The sequence below is a fragment of the Sabethes cyaneus genome, chromosome 2 (assembly GCF_943734655.1).
Source record: "Sabethes cyaneus chromosome 2, idSabCyanKW18_F2, whole genome shotgun sequence".
Taxonomy (NCBI): Eukaryota; Metazoa; Arthropoda; class Insecta; order Diptera; family Culicidae; genus Sabethes; species Sabethes cyaneus.
The window spans coordinates 217,567,294-217,584,705 of NC_071354.1; the positions used below are offsets into that span (position 1 = coordinate 217,567,294).

General features: G+C 43.6%; 3 protein-coding genes across 3 annotated transcripts; 2 read left to right on the plus strand and 1 right to left on the minus strand.

Moving 5' to 3' along the window:
* Positions 1-4,308: 4,308 nt before the first annotated feature.
* Positions 4,309-4,860, minus strand: LOC128738114 (uncharacterized). The gene is made up of 3 exons (XM_053832978.1): positions 4,733-4,860; positions 4,544-4,666; positions 4,309-4,444 (listed from the first exon to the last, which is right to left on the minus strand). The coding sequence occupies exons 1-3, from the start codon at positions 4,858-4,860 to the stop codon at positions 4,309-4,311; spliced, it is 387 nt and encodes a 128-aa protein (XP_053688953.1).
* Positions 4,861-5,427: 567 nt separating this feature from the next.
* Positions 5,428-6,302, plus strand: LOC128736653 (cilia- and flagella-associated protein 20-like). Its single transcript, XM_053831142.1, has 2 exons — positions 5,428-5,703; positions 5,757-6,302. Exons 1-2 carry the CDS (start codon positions 5,428-5,430, stop codon positions 6,300-6,302), a joined length of 822 nt encoding a protein of 273 aa, XP_053687117.1.
* A 7,913-nt stretch (positions 6,303-14,215) lies between these two features.
* Positions 14,216-17,265, plus strand: LOC128736655 (regulator of G-protein signaling 7-like). Its single transcript, XM_053831143.1, has 5 exons — positions 14,216-14,446; positions 14,516-15,234; positions 15,298-15,411; positions 16,733-16,858; positions 16,938-17,265. Exons 1-5 carry the CDS (start codon positions 14,216-14,218, stop codon positions 17,263-17,265), a joined length of 1,518 nt encoding a protein of 505 aa, XP_053687118.1.
* Positions 17,266-17,412: the final 147 nt, after the last annotated feature.

The window sequence follows — 17,412 nt, forward strand, 5'->3', positions numbered from 1 at the left end:
ATGTAAAAAAAACCAAACTCAAACATCAAAGAACCTAAGGTCAAAAGCCAAAGGTAAAAAATCATAAGTTAAAAATCAATAATAGCAAAACTGAACGGATACGACAAAGGACTATCCAAGCCATTATGTCCAAGAAAAGAAGGGAAGCATACATAAATTAACCAACAGCAGCAACACCAGAACTTAAGAGAGTGGCAGTAGAATACGACGAAAACATAACAGGCCCTTTTCGTCGAAAAATGAAAAAAAATTGGAATAGACCTCGTCACCACCTGCCGAAACAACCAGCTCAAAAGCAAGTTGGGATCAACTAAAGACCCGATTGGGGAATATAGAAAATCAGGTTTGCGAAAAGGTTTACATCGGCCAGACGAGAAGAAATCTGTGAAGACGTACAAAGGAACACTTGGCAGAGGTAGCGAAAGCATTAAGGGATACCGAGAAAGGGCCTGACACACCATTTTAGATCAAAAGTGGCTGAGCATATCTTTAATGACAACCATCCGTTAATCATCAACGGTGCAAAAGTAATAAACAACTCCTCAGCGTGGAAGAGAGATGTGCCGGAAAGTTTGGAGATCTAGAAGAGCTGCTCCGCCACTTTACTAAACAAAGACCCTGGAAACGGTTACTTCTGGTTTTTTAAATATCTACCAAAATACACACACTCACACGAAAAAACAACAATAACTTTTGGTTGAATGTTTGTTTTCGGATCCCGGATTTAACTTGTGTTTCTGGTTTTGCCTTAATTTTTTCTAAAATTTTAGACTCTTCCACAAAACATTAGAATTGAATCTGGAGGAGAAATTGGACATGAAAGTGAACTTGAAATTGGACTGAAATTGCTCCTTAAATTTGATTGAAAATTGCACTTAAATTAGACTTGAAATTAAACCTAGAATTGCATTTGAAAATGGACTTGAAATCTTACGTGACGTTGGACTAAAATGGACCCATAAGTGAAACAGTTAGATTAAACTTCACAACGCACAATTTGTGTTTAGAGATAACTCACCACGCCAGTGTTGGTGGCGTTTGAAATATGACGCGCGCTTATTAAGGGAATTGTAAAAGCAAAGCCTAGGCGCTACATTCCGTTATCGAAACATGACCTTCTGTTTTTATACGACAGCCTTCTGTTAGAGCCATCTGTTAGAGTGCAGGACAATTGTAGGGCCAGTTGCTGCGATCCTATTGACTCTAACAGCCTCGCCCAAGAAACATTTATGTGCTGATTAAACATTTTAGCAGCCATTAATATTCAGCCATAGCTGAATATGCATCGAATAAAATTTATGTAAACAATTCTACAATATTTATTCAGCCGAAATTGGAGAATTTATACAGCCTTTTTCATTTGGGGCAGAAGAAACACTTGTTAAGCAATTATATCGCCCTTTATGTAAGCTCTGTGCGCCTTGTTTCCAGCTTTGCGCAAATTGGTTATTTAAAAACGCGCAAAAGCCTCTATTAAGCTACATTACAGCTTCAAAGCAGCTATTAGCAAGCCCGAAGCTTAACTTAGATGTTTAAGAGGTGAAAAAAGGTTTTTATTTCTAAAACTAAACCCTAGTTCAGCCCCAGGTTTAATAAATTCAGCTAAAAAACGTTTGATCAGCTTGAAATTGTCACTTGGGTAGCTGCTTTCAAAGCTGCAATGCAGCTTAATAGAGGCTTTTGCGTGTTTTAAATAACCAATTTGTGCAATGCTATCAATTCTATTTTTAGAACGAGAAATAGTTTTGCAATGCTTTTTCAGTCGCTTAATCAACATCTCATCAACCTTTATGCAGCCAAAAAATAATCTATTTTTAAATTAAAAAAAATGGAACGCGTCATATTTATTTTGCTATGGCGTCGTATGCTATAATTTTAAATTTCGAATGACTTGAATTCGTATATGCAAGCTAATTAAAATACGTGACGTCATCTTTCGGGAATTGAACCGCCATTTTTTGATTCATAAGCACGCACCGTATGATCCGCCCGATCTGCATCTGCAGAACAGACAGTGAAAATATTTTTACACTTGAAACAGTCGATAATGTCGATAACTGACATATATTTTTGCTGCCAGTCGAATTGAGAAGTTCTATGATCCGACAGTATGTGTACTGTGAACCGAATGAAAGCTTGGTATTAGTTTGTAAAGCCACTTTGCGTCGTACCTCGAAGCAAACTGAAAGGCAAAGGGATTGTAGAGTTTCCTTTTCACCCAGTCCGCTTCGCAGTGGTTCAAAGGTTCACCAATATCTGCGAATTAGAGGGCCTTAGGGAAAGATTTGGTTCGACACAAGTTATAAATGGCTCGCATTATAGCTTAGTTCGATCCGCGGATCTTCCAGCTTGGGTAAAGAGAAACGTTATACAAATTAAAAAGCGTTGTTTCAATGGCCCTCCCTTATCTCATTTTCCGCTCTTTTTCGTGCACATCTTGTCTCGCCTTGGATATGCTAGAAACAACTTTATTTGATTACTTCTGCCGTCCCCTCCGTCCATTAGAAAATTCATTATAAAGTTTAAGACAACAAAACGTGAGTTTGGTCTAGGTTAACTCTAAGATAGCTTTACTCTCATCCAAGCAGATTGTTTTGACCACCATCGAAGACAAATATTAACACTCCAACACATTAAAGCTCGAGTCATTTAATATCTGGACACACTATTTTACTATTTTTATGTAGTATATATGTATTACGTACTATGTTTTGAACACCCACTTCAAAAATCCGACGTGGTCAGGTTCAAAAGTCGCGAAGTCGTTGAAATTGGCGAAATCAACCGTGTTATCGCAGCGTTATCGAACATTTCCTTGAACGGCATGCTATCGTTCGACCAGATCATGGGAATTGAAAGCTGCATTTGAAGGTGCCAAGGATGGTTCGGGTAAACCCACGGCTGTTGGATTATGATATTGAAATTTAATACTAGCCAAAGCAGTGCGTCACTTAGGATTTGTCTGTGAGAAAGATTTCGATGCTTCCCGGGCTGTAAGCAACTGAATAGGACACTAAAGCCCGTCCAGTGGTCAAAAGGCGTGCTCGGGAGTTGTACAATGAGGTTCTTATGAAGTACAAAAGATGCAACGATGCAAAGGATGTGAAGGATGAAACGTACGTGAAGATGGATTATGGGCAGATTTCCGGACAAAAGTTATGTAAAGCCACTGGTTGAAGTGATGTCCTTAGCAAGCTCAAATTCATTTTTACCAATAAATTTGTATGAAAGTTTGGTCTGATTTGGCAAGCTGCCACTACTGCTGAAAAATAAAGAAATATTGAGCAATTGTCAAACATAAGCCGAAGAAGAGTGGTTAATGAGAGTTGGGATGAGATTTCATCAAAACCAAATCAGAACAATTTTTTCACTATTTTTCCTTGAAAGTTCATGAGATGACCTTCATTTTGAGTACTCAACATTTTTATTTCATTAAAACTGTTACAAGCTTTAGATGTATTTAAAATACAGATACCTATATTTAAAAAAACTGACAAAATTCTTTTCAGCAATAAATTTATTAACCAGTAGATCCTGTTTAGTATAGCTGCAGCATTTCACCAGAATCATTTGAAGTAAAATTAATTTTTATCATTCGGGACAAGCTTTTTGTTCGACACCGTTTCAACCCAAACTAGGGTTGCCAAGTCTGAAAATTGCAAAAACCGGCCGGTCGGTTCTGACATCAAATAATGCGGGGGGGGGGCTCGTGTCAGCATATTAGAGGATTTGACTGTAATGTGTAATATGCGTTAGACAGTCGCCGGTAGCATGTAACCGGCATAGAGAGAAAGTGGAGTCGGTTGACAGTTTTCCGTGTAAATTATTGAAGATAGCTAGTTTTTGAGTGAGAACTACTTGCTTCTGGCGCTAGTGGATAATTTAATGTATATTACCGCCAGAAGCAAGGTATTATCACTGCAAAACTAGCTATCTTCAATGATCCACTGTTCAGGATTGCTGATAAATTTATCAGAAAATTTAATAAACCAGGCAGAAAGTACAAATCCGGCTTTATACGTCGGAAAACCGGCCTTTTGCCGGATTGACCGGCCACCGGCTTTGCAAGTGAAAAACCGGTCGGGCCGGCCAAAAACCGGCCACTTGGCAACCCTAACCCAAACAGTAGATATCAAGCCAACAGAGTAGCAAATCTAGACTCAGAGATACATTATAAACCAATATTACAACTGGATGAAAGTTTATTTCGTGGCAAATCAGCAGTGTAGTAAAAAATTTTAAATGTAACCATGCAGTACACTTTCATTTTAACCACTTTGAAAGAAACGCCTCACGTGTTCACGGTGTTCAATACACCGGGGAACTCATAATTTCGTGCAAACGTCGCGTCTGCCGGTCTGGCAAGCGGAAAAATTTGTCCAGCACGTATTCGATCTCCTTTCTGGTGTGCAACGGAGGCCACAGGGTGGTGATGGCCATATGTCTGAAAAGCAAAGCAATGAATGTTTAACAGGCTGTCTATCAAATGCACCACACTTCACTGATCGATTGCGTTTTCTTTTTCGAGCGAGCGAGCACTGACCTGTGAAAGCGCATAGAATCGTAGGCCGAGTTCTGCATCAATTCCAACATTTTAAGCTCGTACTCGAACTGTTTATCGTACCGGAGCTTGTCCTTGTGGTAGCGCTGGCGGCAGACAACGGGACTGCAACGGAATATTAAGGTACGTCAATACTTGTCAGTAAATTCGTGGTCAAACGTCACAACTTACTACGATACTTGAAATTTGGAGTAACTCGGGTACTCACTGTCCACCGAGGCTTTCGATTTTGACGATCCGCTTTGAACGGATTTGCGCTTTGAAGTGCTGGTGCTAGTGCGCTTTTTTCGACCGGTCATAATGAAGGCCCGAAACGTTATGCTCCTGAAAAGTTACGCAGGTGAAACCTACCTACCTACATTGGGAAATCTGAAGGCGACGGGTGACGGCAAGTGCAATCGAAAGCGGGAACCAAACAACGGTCGATTGGTTGTCTGGGTTACAATCGATTCTAATGTAGGTTAGTAAGGTCAAATGTTTTGGGTACGCTTACAGCTGCTTTCCCTGAGCTGATATTCTGCAATGAAATGTGTCTCAATTTTCCGTTAAATTAGCCACGGTGTCTTTTATGAGTTTTCATAGCTTTGTTTAATCTTCTCTATTATATCAACATAAGATAGCCTTATTCTGTTTTCCTACGGATCGATTTGTCGAACAAAAGTGGATGGCATTCTCCATTCCGGCAGCAAAATCAAATGGGTAAAATAACTCGTTCGAAACGAAAGTCGAACAAAATGAAGATCCGTTCGAAAAATCAAAAATTCAGATGACCATAATCAAATGAATAAAACAGTAACCTTATCGCAGTAGCCTCTGAGAAACCTTGGCGTGTCACCTGTCCTGTCACATTTCGATTCGCTGGAACGATGTTTCGCAACACGTATCAGCGTGGCTTTCTGACCGTTTTCTCCAGCAGCGGAAGCAAACCGTTGGAAATTTGGGATGTCGTAACGAAGAATGGTCACACCAAGCGCAAGACAGACGAAGATCTAAAACTGATGGTCTTCGAACTGATGGGAGCCAATGTGGCGACCACCTATATGGTCGCCCCGAGATGTCCGTGTCCTTCGCTGGGTGTCAAGTTGCCATTTTTGGTTCTGTTGCTGAAAAATTTAAAGAAGTTTTTTTCATTTGAAATTCAGGTATGTTTATAGCTGTACATTTGATGACAAAAAATAAACATAGAATCTTTCAGATACTAGACGATCGCAACTTGCTGCGTCGTTTTCGAGCCTCCAACTATCAGAGCGCGACTCGTGTGGACAACTTCTGTACGGTTATGCCTTTGGCGCTGACACCCGGTTGGAATCAAATTCAATTCAACTTGGCGGACTTTACGAGGCGAGCCTACGGAACAAACTATATCGAAACGGTACGGATTCAGATCCATGCAAATGTTCGTGTCAGAAGAATCTACTTCTGTGATCGTCTTTATACGGATGACCAGATACCGCCTCATCTGAGACTGCATCCGCCGTTGCGACCGTGCAAAATTAGTGACATGGCCGGACGAAAGGGTAAAAAACCTGCCGAACCGATAGAGACGGTCCGACCGCCAACGCCAGTAAAGGAAACGGAACGGCAACCAAATGTAGAGGTGTTGGTGCCGGCGCCGGCACCTTCTCGTGCAGTAAGTATTGTAGAGCCACTGGAAACAGCCAAGGAACCAGAGCAATTAGAAACCGCCACAACCATTGAACAGACTTTACCGACAAACGAGCCTATACCCGCGCAGGACTGAAATACCAGAAGCAGACATTTGTGAATTTGAAAAAAAAAATTAATTTAAATTTATTGTTAATCATGTTAAACGATTGTGCCTCAGACTGGTTAAATAATGGTAGTATCCACATATTCCCGCCGTTAAGTTTGCATCCGTTCTTGACCGTCTGCTTCCTTTTTACACAGCGTGCACTCCATATACCATGCAAGTGGGGTGGCTCTGAAAAGCATAAACAGTTTTGAATCACATACTTACAAAAAATACTACTCTAAAATAAATCTTAGGAGTGTGGCGTTGAAGGAAATAAAATTTAACTTTGTTTTATCGCAGTCTTTTCAAAGCAACTACAACCACCCTATCGTGCCAATAATGCGTGCGTTAGGTTCAGTTGTGCGCTTGTGAGTTTACATTAAGCATCAACGCAATTATGATGTTTACACAGATTTGTTTTAGATTATGCTGTGGGGATAAACAGAATCGCTTGTAACGCATCTCTTTCGTCCGACGAATAAACAGAGCGTTTGTTTGACAAATGGGAAACGTACGTTTTTTTTGTTTGGGAACGGAGATTATGTGCATGCAGATATTACTGGCTGATACACATAAAAAAGCATGACGAGTGTTGCGTGGAAAGGTCGACACTCTCTGTATATTTGGTTTAAGACGCATCGGGCCAAGTTGAAATGCATTTTTAAGCCGTATTATGGTACATAGTCCATGGAATTAATTATATTGAAAAGTTTTACGATTTATTCAGATATTTGATCAGCCTCTTTTAATATAGGCTTTTAATAATGTAGTATAGAGGACAATTGTAGAACTAATTATTATCTAAATTATTGTTGAAGTAAGTATAGTTTTATCTTTAGTATTTACGGCGCTATGCGATTGCTACCCCGTTGGTAACCAAATGAGCGCTCCTTTTGCTATCAACGGGGTAGCAGCCCCATAGCGCCATAAATACAAAAGATAGAACTATACTTTCTTCAACAATAATATAGATAATAATTAACTTTACAACTGCCCTTTACACTACTTTTTCAAATTCTGTTTCGTTGAGGCGCTGCAGTCAAATGAGCATCTACTGAGCAAAAATCTGAAAATGAAGCCTGAGCGTAGGTACTCGCTCCTCCCGACCTAACCATCTTGCTCGTTGTCCTTTTCCTGGTCGCCTTGTTTCCACCGGATTTGAAGCAAACACCATCTTCCTACTATTTGCAGGACCTTCTCGAGCATTGTCCACGAGTTCCGCTGATAATACTCCTTCAAATCTCATGGTGGAAGTCATTTTCCACCAGTGAGCCAAGATAGACAAATACTGGCAGTACTGAATGAAAGGCATTGGTCGGTCTTGGTTCCGCTGGCCAGTATGCTTTGTTTTGGACGTTCAATTTATAGCTTTGTACTTTTGTTTGATGTCCTATTCTGTTCAGTGATCGACACAGATGTTCTGCTGACAATAGGTCGTATGAATAAAAGAGTTGGAGTAAACTCTCCCATAAGATTTACACGGGAAAAGCAAAGCAAACAGTTTTATTCATACGGCCTAATGTCGATGTTGCCGGAAAAGCTGGACATCGAAAACCAGATTTGTTAAAGATCGTGCCCTGCGTGTTGATATCCACTCGGATCATAATACTCTGCCATACTTAAAGAAAAATTGGCCGTTTTCGTTTATAATTAAGTTGCATGTTTTTTTTTGCTTCGATTATAGTCGCTTTAACAGCTTGTGTCATTCGTTACTTCTGCGGGGTTGGGATTTGAACCCGGGTCCTCGGCGTGAGAGACGTGAATGCTAACCACTACGCTGCGACTGACCTCAAGTTCTCTTCTTGGCATGTGATACAGCTTTGGCGTTGGGTGCTGTGTGACGACTCTGTATTCAGGGCTTTCTTGGAGCATCTGGTAAAGGTTTGGTACATTGTTGACCATCCTTTAATGAAACCAACCTGATAACATCTCACAAATTTGTTCGCAATCAGTGAGAGTTGCTGAAAGGTGATCGCACGATAGTTGTCACAGCTCAGCTAGTAGCCTTTTTGCAGATCGTGCAGCAAACCACATTCTTCCACTCCACCGATAACGTTTCTGTACCTTTAATTCTCATAGTAAGCCTGCACTTCAGCACTTCAGCTGTTTGATGACGTTCTCAATATCTCTTCCACGTTTATCTCACCGACAAAATTGCTTTCCCGGCCACCGAGGTTCTCAGCTTGGGGGCCATTCAGGTGGTCGTTCAAGTTCTCTCTCGCTCGCGTCAGCCGAGAGCCGGGGTGGCTCTTGGCTACTCGTCGCCAATTCGTTGCGCGTCTCGACACATGCAAGTCGGCTTCAGCCTGGTCGAGCCATCATGCACGTTGATTCCCTCTATTCCGGTGCCGGTGTGGCTCTTGAAGAGTACGGATTTCACTACACAGTCGTCCGGCATCCTTGCGATGTGGCCGGCCTACTGTAGTCTCCCAACTTTCGCCAGGTGTACGATGGGAATCTCTCCAAGAATAGTCCGCAACACCTTTCGTTCAAAAACGGCAAGTGCACGTATGTCTTCCGTAAGCAAAGTTACTGTCTCAAGTCTGTAGAGGACTACCGGTCTTATTAGCGTCGTCGTCGTCAGTTTTGTACGGTGGCGTATGCCCCTAGATCGAAACGTCTTGCGGAGGGAAAAGTAGGCTCGATTTCCAGCTCGAATGCGTTGTTGGATCTCCTTACTCGTATTATTGTCGGCGGTGACCAAAGATCCCAAATATGTGGAACTGTCCGTGAGAGGCAAACGTTACTTTCTCGGGAGCTTCTTCCTACCATATATTTGGTTATCGGCGCATTGATTTGTAACCATATCCTTCTAGCCCCCGTTTTTAGTCTGACATAGATTGCCTCCGCCGTCCCACGGTTTCTAGTAATGATGTCGAGGTCGTCTGCAAAGGCTAGGAGTTGGCTACTCTTACTGAAGATCGTTCATCTTGTTTCGATGCCCGCTCGCCGGGTCACACCTTCAACAGCGATATTAAATAACATACAGGACAGTTCAGCCCATTGCCGTTACCCTCTGCGCGATTCGAAAGGACTTGAGAGTGTCCCCGAAACGCGCACGTAGCACATCACTCGCTCCAGAGTAGCTTTGATCAGCCGCGTGAGTTTGTCCGGAAAACCGTACTCGTACATTATCAGCCATAGCTGTTCGCGTTCAACGGTATCATATGCTGCTCTGAAATCCACGAAAATATGATGCGTGGGCACATTGTACTCTCGACATTTCTGGAGGATTTGTCGGAGAGTAAAAATTTGATCTGTAGTAGCACGGGCCCTAATAAAGCTTGACTGCTACTGCCCAACGAAATCTCTTGCTATTGGGGATAGACGACGCAACAAAATCTAGGCGTCGTTGACCAGCGTAATGCCGCGGTAGTTACAACAATCTAGGCGGTCGCCCTTTTTGTAGATGGGATAGACTACGCCTTCCATCCTTTCCCCCGGTAGTTTCTCTTCTTCCCAAATCCTTGAAATCAGCCAGTGAAGTGCCGTTGCTAGCGGTTCTTGGCCATTTTTGTAGAGCTCTGCTGGGAGTCGGTCCTTTCCGGCGGCTCTATTATTCTTCAGCAGACCGATTTCTCGCCGGATCTCTTCGAGATCGGGAACCGGTACGCTGTTGTCGTTTGTTGGTACTCCGAGGTTAACTTCCATTGCGTCTCCTGCTGCTATATCGCCGTTGAGGTGCTCATCGAAGAACTGTTTCCACCTGTCGACCACCTCGCGCGCTTCCTACACATGTCAGGTTTTGGTGTGTAGGCCTCGCGAGTTTGGTTCACCTTGACGTAAAACTTGTTGTTCTAGCTCCTCACGATCTCTGTCCTCCTTCTGGCGCTTTTTTCTCCTCAGGATCGCGATCAACTCATTCCTCGCTCGTCGATACTTGGCCAAATTCTCTCTCATGGATATGCTCAGATAGTTTTTCCAAGCTCTTTTTTTCCTCTCTATCGCTTCTTGGCATTCTCCGTCAAACCAATCATTTCGTGCACTCGAGGTTTCCACACCTAGCACCGCGGTTGCGGCCTCGTTGACGGCCGAGCGTATCCTACTCCATCCGTTTTCGAGGGTCGAAGCATCTAGCTCCACAGAAGAAGGCAGAGCTTCATCCAGCACGCGCGCGTAGTTTTTGGCAGTTCGTGGGATGTCTAGTTGCCGAATGTTTAGCCGAGGAGGGCGACTTTGTCGCGAGGTATAAACCGTCGATAGTTTTGAGCGCACATGTACTGCTACTAGGTAGTGGTCCGAGTCAATATCCGCACTCGGTACGGAGCGTACGTCGGTGATGTTCGAGAAAAACCGTCCCTCGATGAGAATATGGTCGATTTGGTTCGAGGTTCATTGGTCAGGTGATCTCCAGGTGGCCTTGTGGATATCTTTGTGGGGAAAGAAGGTGCTTTTGATCATCAAGCCTCGGGAAGCCGCAAAGTTGATACATCGCTGGCCGTTATCGTTCGTGTCGGTGTGCAGGCTATGGGGCCCGATCACCGGGCTATACATTGCTTCCCTGCCGATTTGGGCGTTCATATCCCCGATGACGATCTTGATGTCCCGTGGTGAGCAGCTATCGTACGTTGCCTCCAGCTGCTCATAGAACCCTTCCTTCTCGTCGTCGGGTCTACCTTCGTGTGGGCAATGCACGTTAATGATGGTGTAGTTGAAGAAACGGCCTTTTATCCTCAACACGCACATCCTCTCGTTGATCGCTTTCCAATCCATTACGCGATCCTGCATTTTGTCCAACACTACGAAACCCGTTCCCAGCTCGTTGGTCGCTCCACCACTCTGGGAAAAATGGGTTTTTCCGCCACGGATCCTCCACTCCTTCACGCCTTTGCGTGATCTCCTGCAGTGCCACGATGCCAAACTTTCGGGGTTCTAGCTGATCGAGCAGCACGCTGTCGCCACCAACGAAAATCAGTGATCTGCAGTTCCAGGTACCAAGTCTCCATTTCATGCCCTTATTTCGTCGCCTTGGCCCATGCCGAATATTCCGAGAAGATATTTCTTGACTCTTGTAAGTTTTTTTTTGTTTAGATAGGTAGCCGTACTAGGGATTACGCTACCGAGTCTCGTGATGGGGCTGCCATCTTTCAGTGTCGATACAACACTGTGTCTCCTCCCCTGTTAGTATACGACCTTAGTTTCCACCGGGGTTGATTTCCCGATTTCCGCTAAGGCTGCTCGTATTCCAGCTGGTACCACGTGGAGGTAGGGGTAGGAGTTGCTAGATAAGAGGCTAGGGACCACGATGGGGTCTGTTTTACGCGTTATCCAACCATTTACCAACCAATTCGGAATTCTGAAAGACATTTATATTTTCCGGATCGTAAGATTCGGGCTCAACTAGTCTTATAATATTATCAAACAGATGGGTTTATTATTTACACATTTCCGTCAGATGAAAAATCGATATATAAAATTATTCTGTCTACATTTATTTTCTTTTTCACTATAAACAATTTTTAAAGTATGAAGCAGAATTAAGTTTTAATAAAATTTACTTCCAGTTAGGCGGTGACAGACAAACAGAGCGGAATGAGACCGCGTACACTTACTTGCCTGCATTTGTGTGACCATCTGGATAGCATGTAGGTACGTACATATACGATAGCAGGGCAGAACTCTCCAATTCTTCCAACAGATGCTCGTATGGCGCGACGAATCAGTTGACGGTTTGATTTTGGTGGATTCGAATGTGTTGCTGCTGCAGGTTGTAGTGCCACTATACTACGGAGCAGACGTATATCAACCTTACCAACTTTTTCATTCCGCTTGAAAAAAACCCACCAGCAGTCGGGTGGTCGGTCAGTATAGTAGCAACAGCAACAGAAAAAAAGACAGGCCTAGCAGTGGGTGGTAGGTGGTTTTGACCCCCTTCGATTGGCGCGGGATGGATGCTACTGCCGCGCTCAACAGAGCCGCGGAGGACAGCCGAGCAGATTCGAGAGCAGGAGAAACGAACTCCTCGACGTCGTCGTCGTTGTCTCGTTTATCCACACCACAGCCACATAGCCGCGAGTTGGTGACGAGAGAGAGGAAGTGCGTGCGAAAGCAATAACTTTCCGCAAGCGAATCGCATCGGTGTGTACCCATAGTAAACGGTTTGTTCGGTCGAGTTTTTCCTTCTTTTCCTCACTATCAAACTCGATTTTTCATCTGTCCACCTTCGGTCCTGGTCTGGGCGCTGAACTGCGATAAGTTTTTGTAAACTAAAGTGAATGTGTTTGACAGTGAAAGTGTGTGACACTGAAAGGGTGCTGAAAACGGACGCTGGAACTGCAAGTTTGCATTTAGTTCGTGTGTGATTTATGATTTTATCCAACGATTTGGTGAATAGAATCGAGAATGTGCTAGCGAGATTTTCTGTCGATTTTTGTGCTTCATCTTACGTCTGGAGTTATTTTGAATTGCTTGCTATTTTTCTGATTTCCAAAATTTTCAATCCAATGTGGGCGTGTTGAAGATGTTACTCGCGAACTAGTGGAATATGTGGTGCTGATATTCTGTCGAATGTGAGATTGGAAAAAAAAATGGAACAGGATTTTCCATGATGGATGTGTAGCAGCACCCACACCATTCTCGGAAGGAGAGCGGATGTACGGAAAAATGACAATCTGGGAGTGAAAGCATTATCAAGGGCGATATGGCGACCAGTTTTTCAGTGCTAATCGAAAAGTTTGCCAAAATTTTAATCACACAACGTTGAGAGCAGCAGTTTGGAGTAGCTTGGAATCGGCTTGGAATGTGCTGGAGCAGGAGGAAAAGTACGTTCGGAAAAGTGTAAGTGTTTTGTGTGCGTCTTGGGCGCAATCATTGGAAACGTATTCAATCGGACAGCCACAAGTAGAAAACAAATATGGGTGCCCGAGGTTTTTTGTTTTGCAGCTCAACGAGAGCTCTTGCCAAGAAGTTTTCCTTGTGTCAGGCAGCAGAGGAACCCCGTTTGAGAAGTGTGTTATGCTATCTCTTCTCCCTGGCAACAATCGCATCCATTGTGGGAGAGAAGTCGGAGCGAAAAGTTGTGCTACGAACGGAAAGCGTGCTTCTGGCAGGTGGTGGCTCGGAGTGGGTGGTATGAGTTGCTTAGCATGCGTCTCAGCAGGAAACCTGTTCGTTGGCAGTGTATTGCTTCTATTGGTGACATTCAGTTTAGTCAGTGATTCTAAGAAGTTAACTTTTATAAAAGATTTATTGACTTGCAGGAAATTGCTGTCAAAAGTTTCATCGGTAGGACACTGGTGTAATGAATATTGAATTGCTTTAAAATGAAACATTATGAAGAGTCCAGTTGGGATTCACTGTGTTCTTTTAGAAAAATGAGACGCAGCTAAGATGAAGGTGAATGTCACTGTGTCATTGTCCTTTATTTGTTATGCATACAGCATAATATCAGTGGAAAATTTTTACAAGCGATTCGAATTTTAAAAAGAAACAAGAAGACTGGAGGTGTTTAGTATTTATTATCATTGACTGAAGATTGGAATGTCAATTGGAATTGGAAATATTATTGGTCATATTAGAACAATAATATTATTCATCAATCTGGTATAATATCAAGTTATTAAGTCACGTGCAGGAGCTCAAAAAAGTTTCATTACTGCATTAACGTTCCGATAATAAACCGCCCAAGTTTCGATGACGACAGCTATTAAATGGAAACTTTTTTTTTGGCACGTGCATTATTTCCACAGCGGTGCGGTGGGTGGGAGGCCTTCCAGTGGGGCAAGAAAACGAATCAACGATGATTACAAAACATTTTCTTCCTTCCTTGCTTCTTTGATCCGGAACAGTTCTTGACTAAAGCAGTTGATTCTCATTAATATCGTTGCAGATTACACCATCAGTAAGTGCTATCATATTCGGAAGTCGTCGTGACGTGCGGTTACCGAAAGAGGATGGTAACGATGGCTTCAGGACAGGACAGAGACAAAGGAACGGATCGCGATAAGGAGAGGGATAAAGATAAGGATAAGGATAAGAATGCAATTAGTGTCAACTGCAAGGCCGCCACCACCGCCGACACCAGTGGGACGAGCTCTGGAAGTGGTTGCCCGAGTGGCAGTCGAGCCAGCCAATCGCATAGTTCACAAGGGGCTATGAACCAGGATGCACCGAACATTTTAGTATATAAAAAGGTGATGAATAAATTAGTGACCAGTGCAGCGCTTCGTAGTCCGTACCTACTAAAAAATTCATATTTACAGATGGAAGCCATAGTCGAACGCATGCAGAGCGAGGAGGGTGGCGTTTCGGTGCGCACCATCAAGGCTTTCATGAGCAAAGTACCGTCCGTATTTACTGGAGCCGATTTGATTACGTGGATTATGAAGAATCTATGCATCGAGGAGGTGGCCGAAGCGTTACATATAGCGCATCTGCTCGCGTCCCATGGGTATCTCTTTCCGATCGATGACCACCAGCTTACGGTGAAGAACGATGGGACATTCTACCGCTTTCAGACGCCATACTTTTGGCCTTCGAACTGTTGGGAGCCGGAAAACACCGACTACGCGGTATACCTCTGCAAACGCACGATGCAGAACAAAACCCGCCTAGAATTGGCGGATTACGAAGCGGAAAATCTGGCCAAACTGCAGAAAATGTTCTCTCGAAAATGGGAGTTCATTTTTATGCAAGCCGAAGCCCAAAGCAAGGTGGACAAAAAACGTGATAAGTTGGAACGAAAGGTGCTTGACTCACAGGAACGAGCTTTTTGGGATGTGCACCGTCCTATGCCGGGTTGCGTCAATACAACCGAGGTCGATATTAAGAAAGCATACCGCCGTGGTGCGTCCACACATGGTTCCGGCTCGTCCGGCGCGGCCGTCAATAGCAATCCAATCGAGCAACTCACTAGACAAATTAAGCTTCTGAAACTCAAGCTAGAACGTAGAACAATTAAGATCTCCAAAGTAGCCGAATCGTAAGTTGAATTACTGTTTAATTATTGGTATTTTGGCGAGCTCAACAGCATTATTTCTTGCAGATATATTTCATATTTTGAACAGTATCATGAGTATGATTATTTTCTCACAACGCCTGATCAGCCAAATCCATGGATCACCGACAATATTGAAATGTGGGATGCTGATCGAACTGCGTAAGTTTATAGTTTTATTGTTATGACACTAATTGGAACATTATTGAACTTATTCAGATCTTAGTACTTGTAGCACTTTGCGGACAATTTAACTGAATTTGAAGCAATTGCCTTTGGCAAATCTTCTGTATGCAAAATTACAGATTCAAGTTCGTAGAGTCAAGTCCGCCTTGCGGAGGGAAAAGTAGGATCAACTTCCAGCTAGAATACGACGTTGAATCTCCTAATTCGTATTATTGTCGGCAGTGACTAGAGATCCCAAATACATGAACTCATCAACCACTTCCAGTTCATCGCCGTCAGTAGTCACTGTCCGCAGAAGGCGAACTTTGCTTTCTCTGGAGCCTCTTTCTATCATATATTTGGTTTTTGACGGATTGGTTTGTTACCCTATCCACCTAGTCTTCGTTTTTAGTTTGCCGTAGATTGCCTCTGCTGTTCCAAGGCTTCTATTAATGGTGTCGAAGTCGTCTGCAAAGGCTAGGAGGTGGCTTCTTTTGCCGAAGATCGTTCGTCTTCCCCTTGTCGCAGTCCTGTGCGTGATTCGAAAGCACTCGAGAGTGCCCCCGAAACGCGCATGTAGCACATCACTCACTCCAGGTTGCTTTGATCAGCCGCATTAGTTTGCCCGGAAACCCGCACTCGTGCACTATCTGCCATTGCTGTACGCGGTCAACTGTATCGTATGCTGTCCTATAATCTACGAAAATATGATGCGTTGGCACGTTTTACTCCTGAAATTTCTGGACGATTTGTCGGAGAGTAAATATTTGATCCGTAGTAATCTGGGAGAGCACCTTGTAGGTGGCATTGACCAGCGTAGTGTCGCGGTAATTACAGCAATCTACGCCCTTTTTGTAGATGGGACAAACCACACCATCCATCCACTCCTCTGGTAGTTTCTCCTTCTCCCAAATTCTTGAAATTATCCCCAACCCGTTGCTAGCGTTTCTTGGCCATTTTTGTAAAGTTCTGTCGGGAATCGCTCCTGTTCGGCGGTTTTGTTATTCTTCAGTTGACCTATTTCTTACGAGATTGGGAGCCGCCACGCTGTAATCGTTTGTAGGTTCTCCCAGGTTCACTGCCGTTGCGTCTCCTTCAGTGATATTGCCGTTGAGATGCTCATCAATGAACTGCTTCCATCTGTCGACCACCTCGTGCTCGTTTGTGATTAGATTCCCTCCCTCGTTACTCACCTCATGGTGCTTATTAGAAATCTAATCAGATCATTCAGAAAATTTTCTATTTTTTGAAATTATAATATTTTCAGTATACACACAAATCTATACGATATCTACTACTCCTATTTCGACACTTACAGCAAAGACGTTTCGCTGAAGCGCGTCAAGCGATGGGGCTTCAGTTTACGCGAGCTTCTAATCGATCCGGTTGGAAGGGAACAATTTTCCAAATTTCTCGATAAAGAGTTCAGCGGAGAAAATTTAAAGTAAGTACATTTTGTCGGCAGTTGTCAATCGCAGACAGCAGACGATCATACTAACTCATACTCATCTTTCATCGAACAGGTTTTGGGAATCAGTTCAGAGTATGAAGGCACAGCCGCAGTCCAAGGTGAAAGAAGCGGCGCACGCCATCTATCTGGAGTTTTTGGCTCCGGATGCGCCTTGTCCGGTGAACGTCGATTCGAAGTCCATGGAATTGGCCAGGGAAGCGGTCAGCAGCTCGGCACCGCCGAATCGGTGGTGCTTCGACGTTGCTGCCGCTCACGTGTATCATTTGATGAAAAGCGATTCATATTCGCGATACTTGCGGTCCGACATGTACAAGGAATATCTGAGCGGGTCCAAGAAGAAAATTAAATCAATACCGAATCTGTTCGGCGTCAAGCGTTAAGCGTGCTCGGGCACCGTTTTGGAATAGAGCAACCCGTACGACGAAGATGTCCACGATAATCGTAGGACCTGTGGATTATATGAACAGCGGATTTTAACCAGGTTTTACCAAACAGATGTACATGTCTACTCTCGTAGTCGTTAAGCA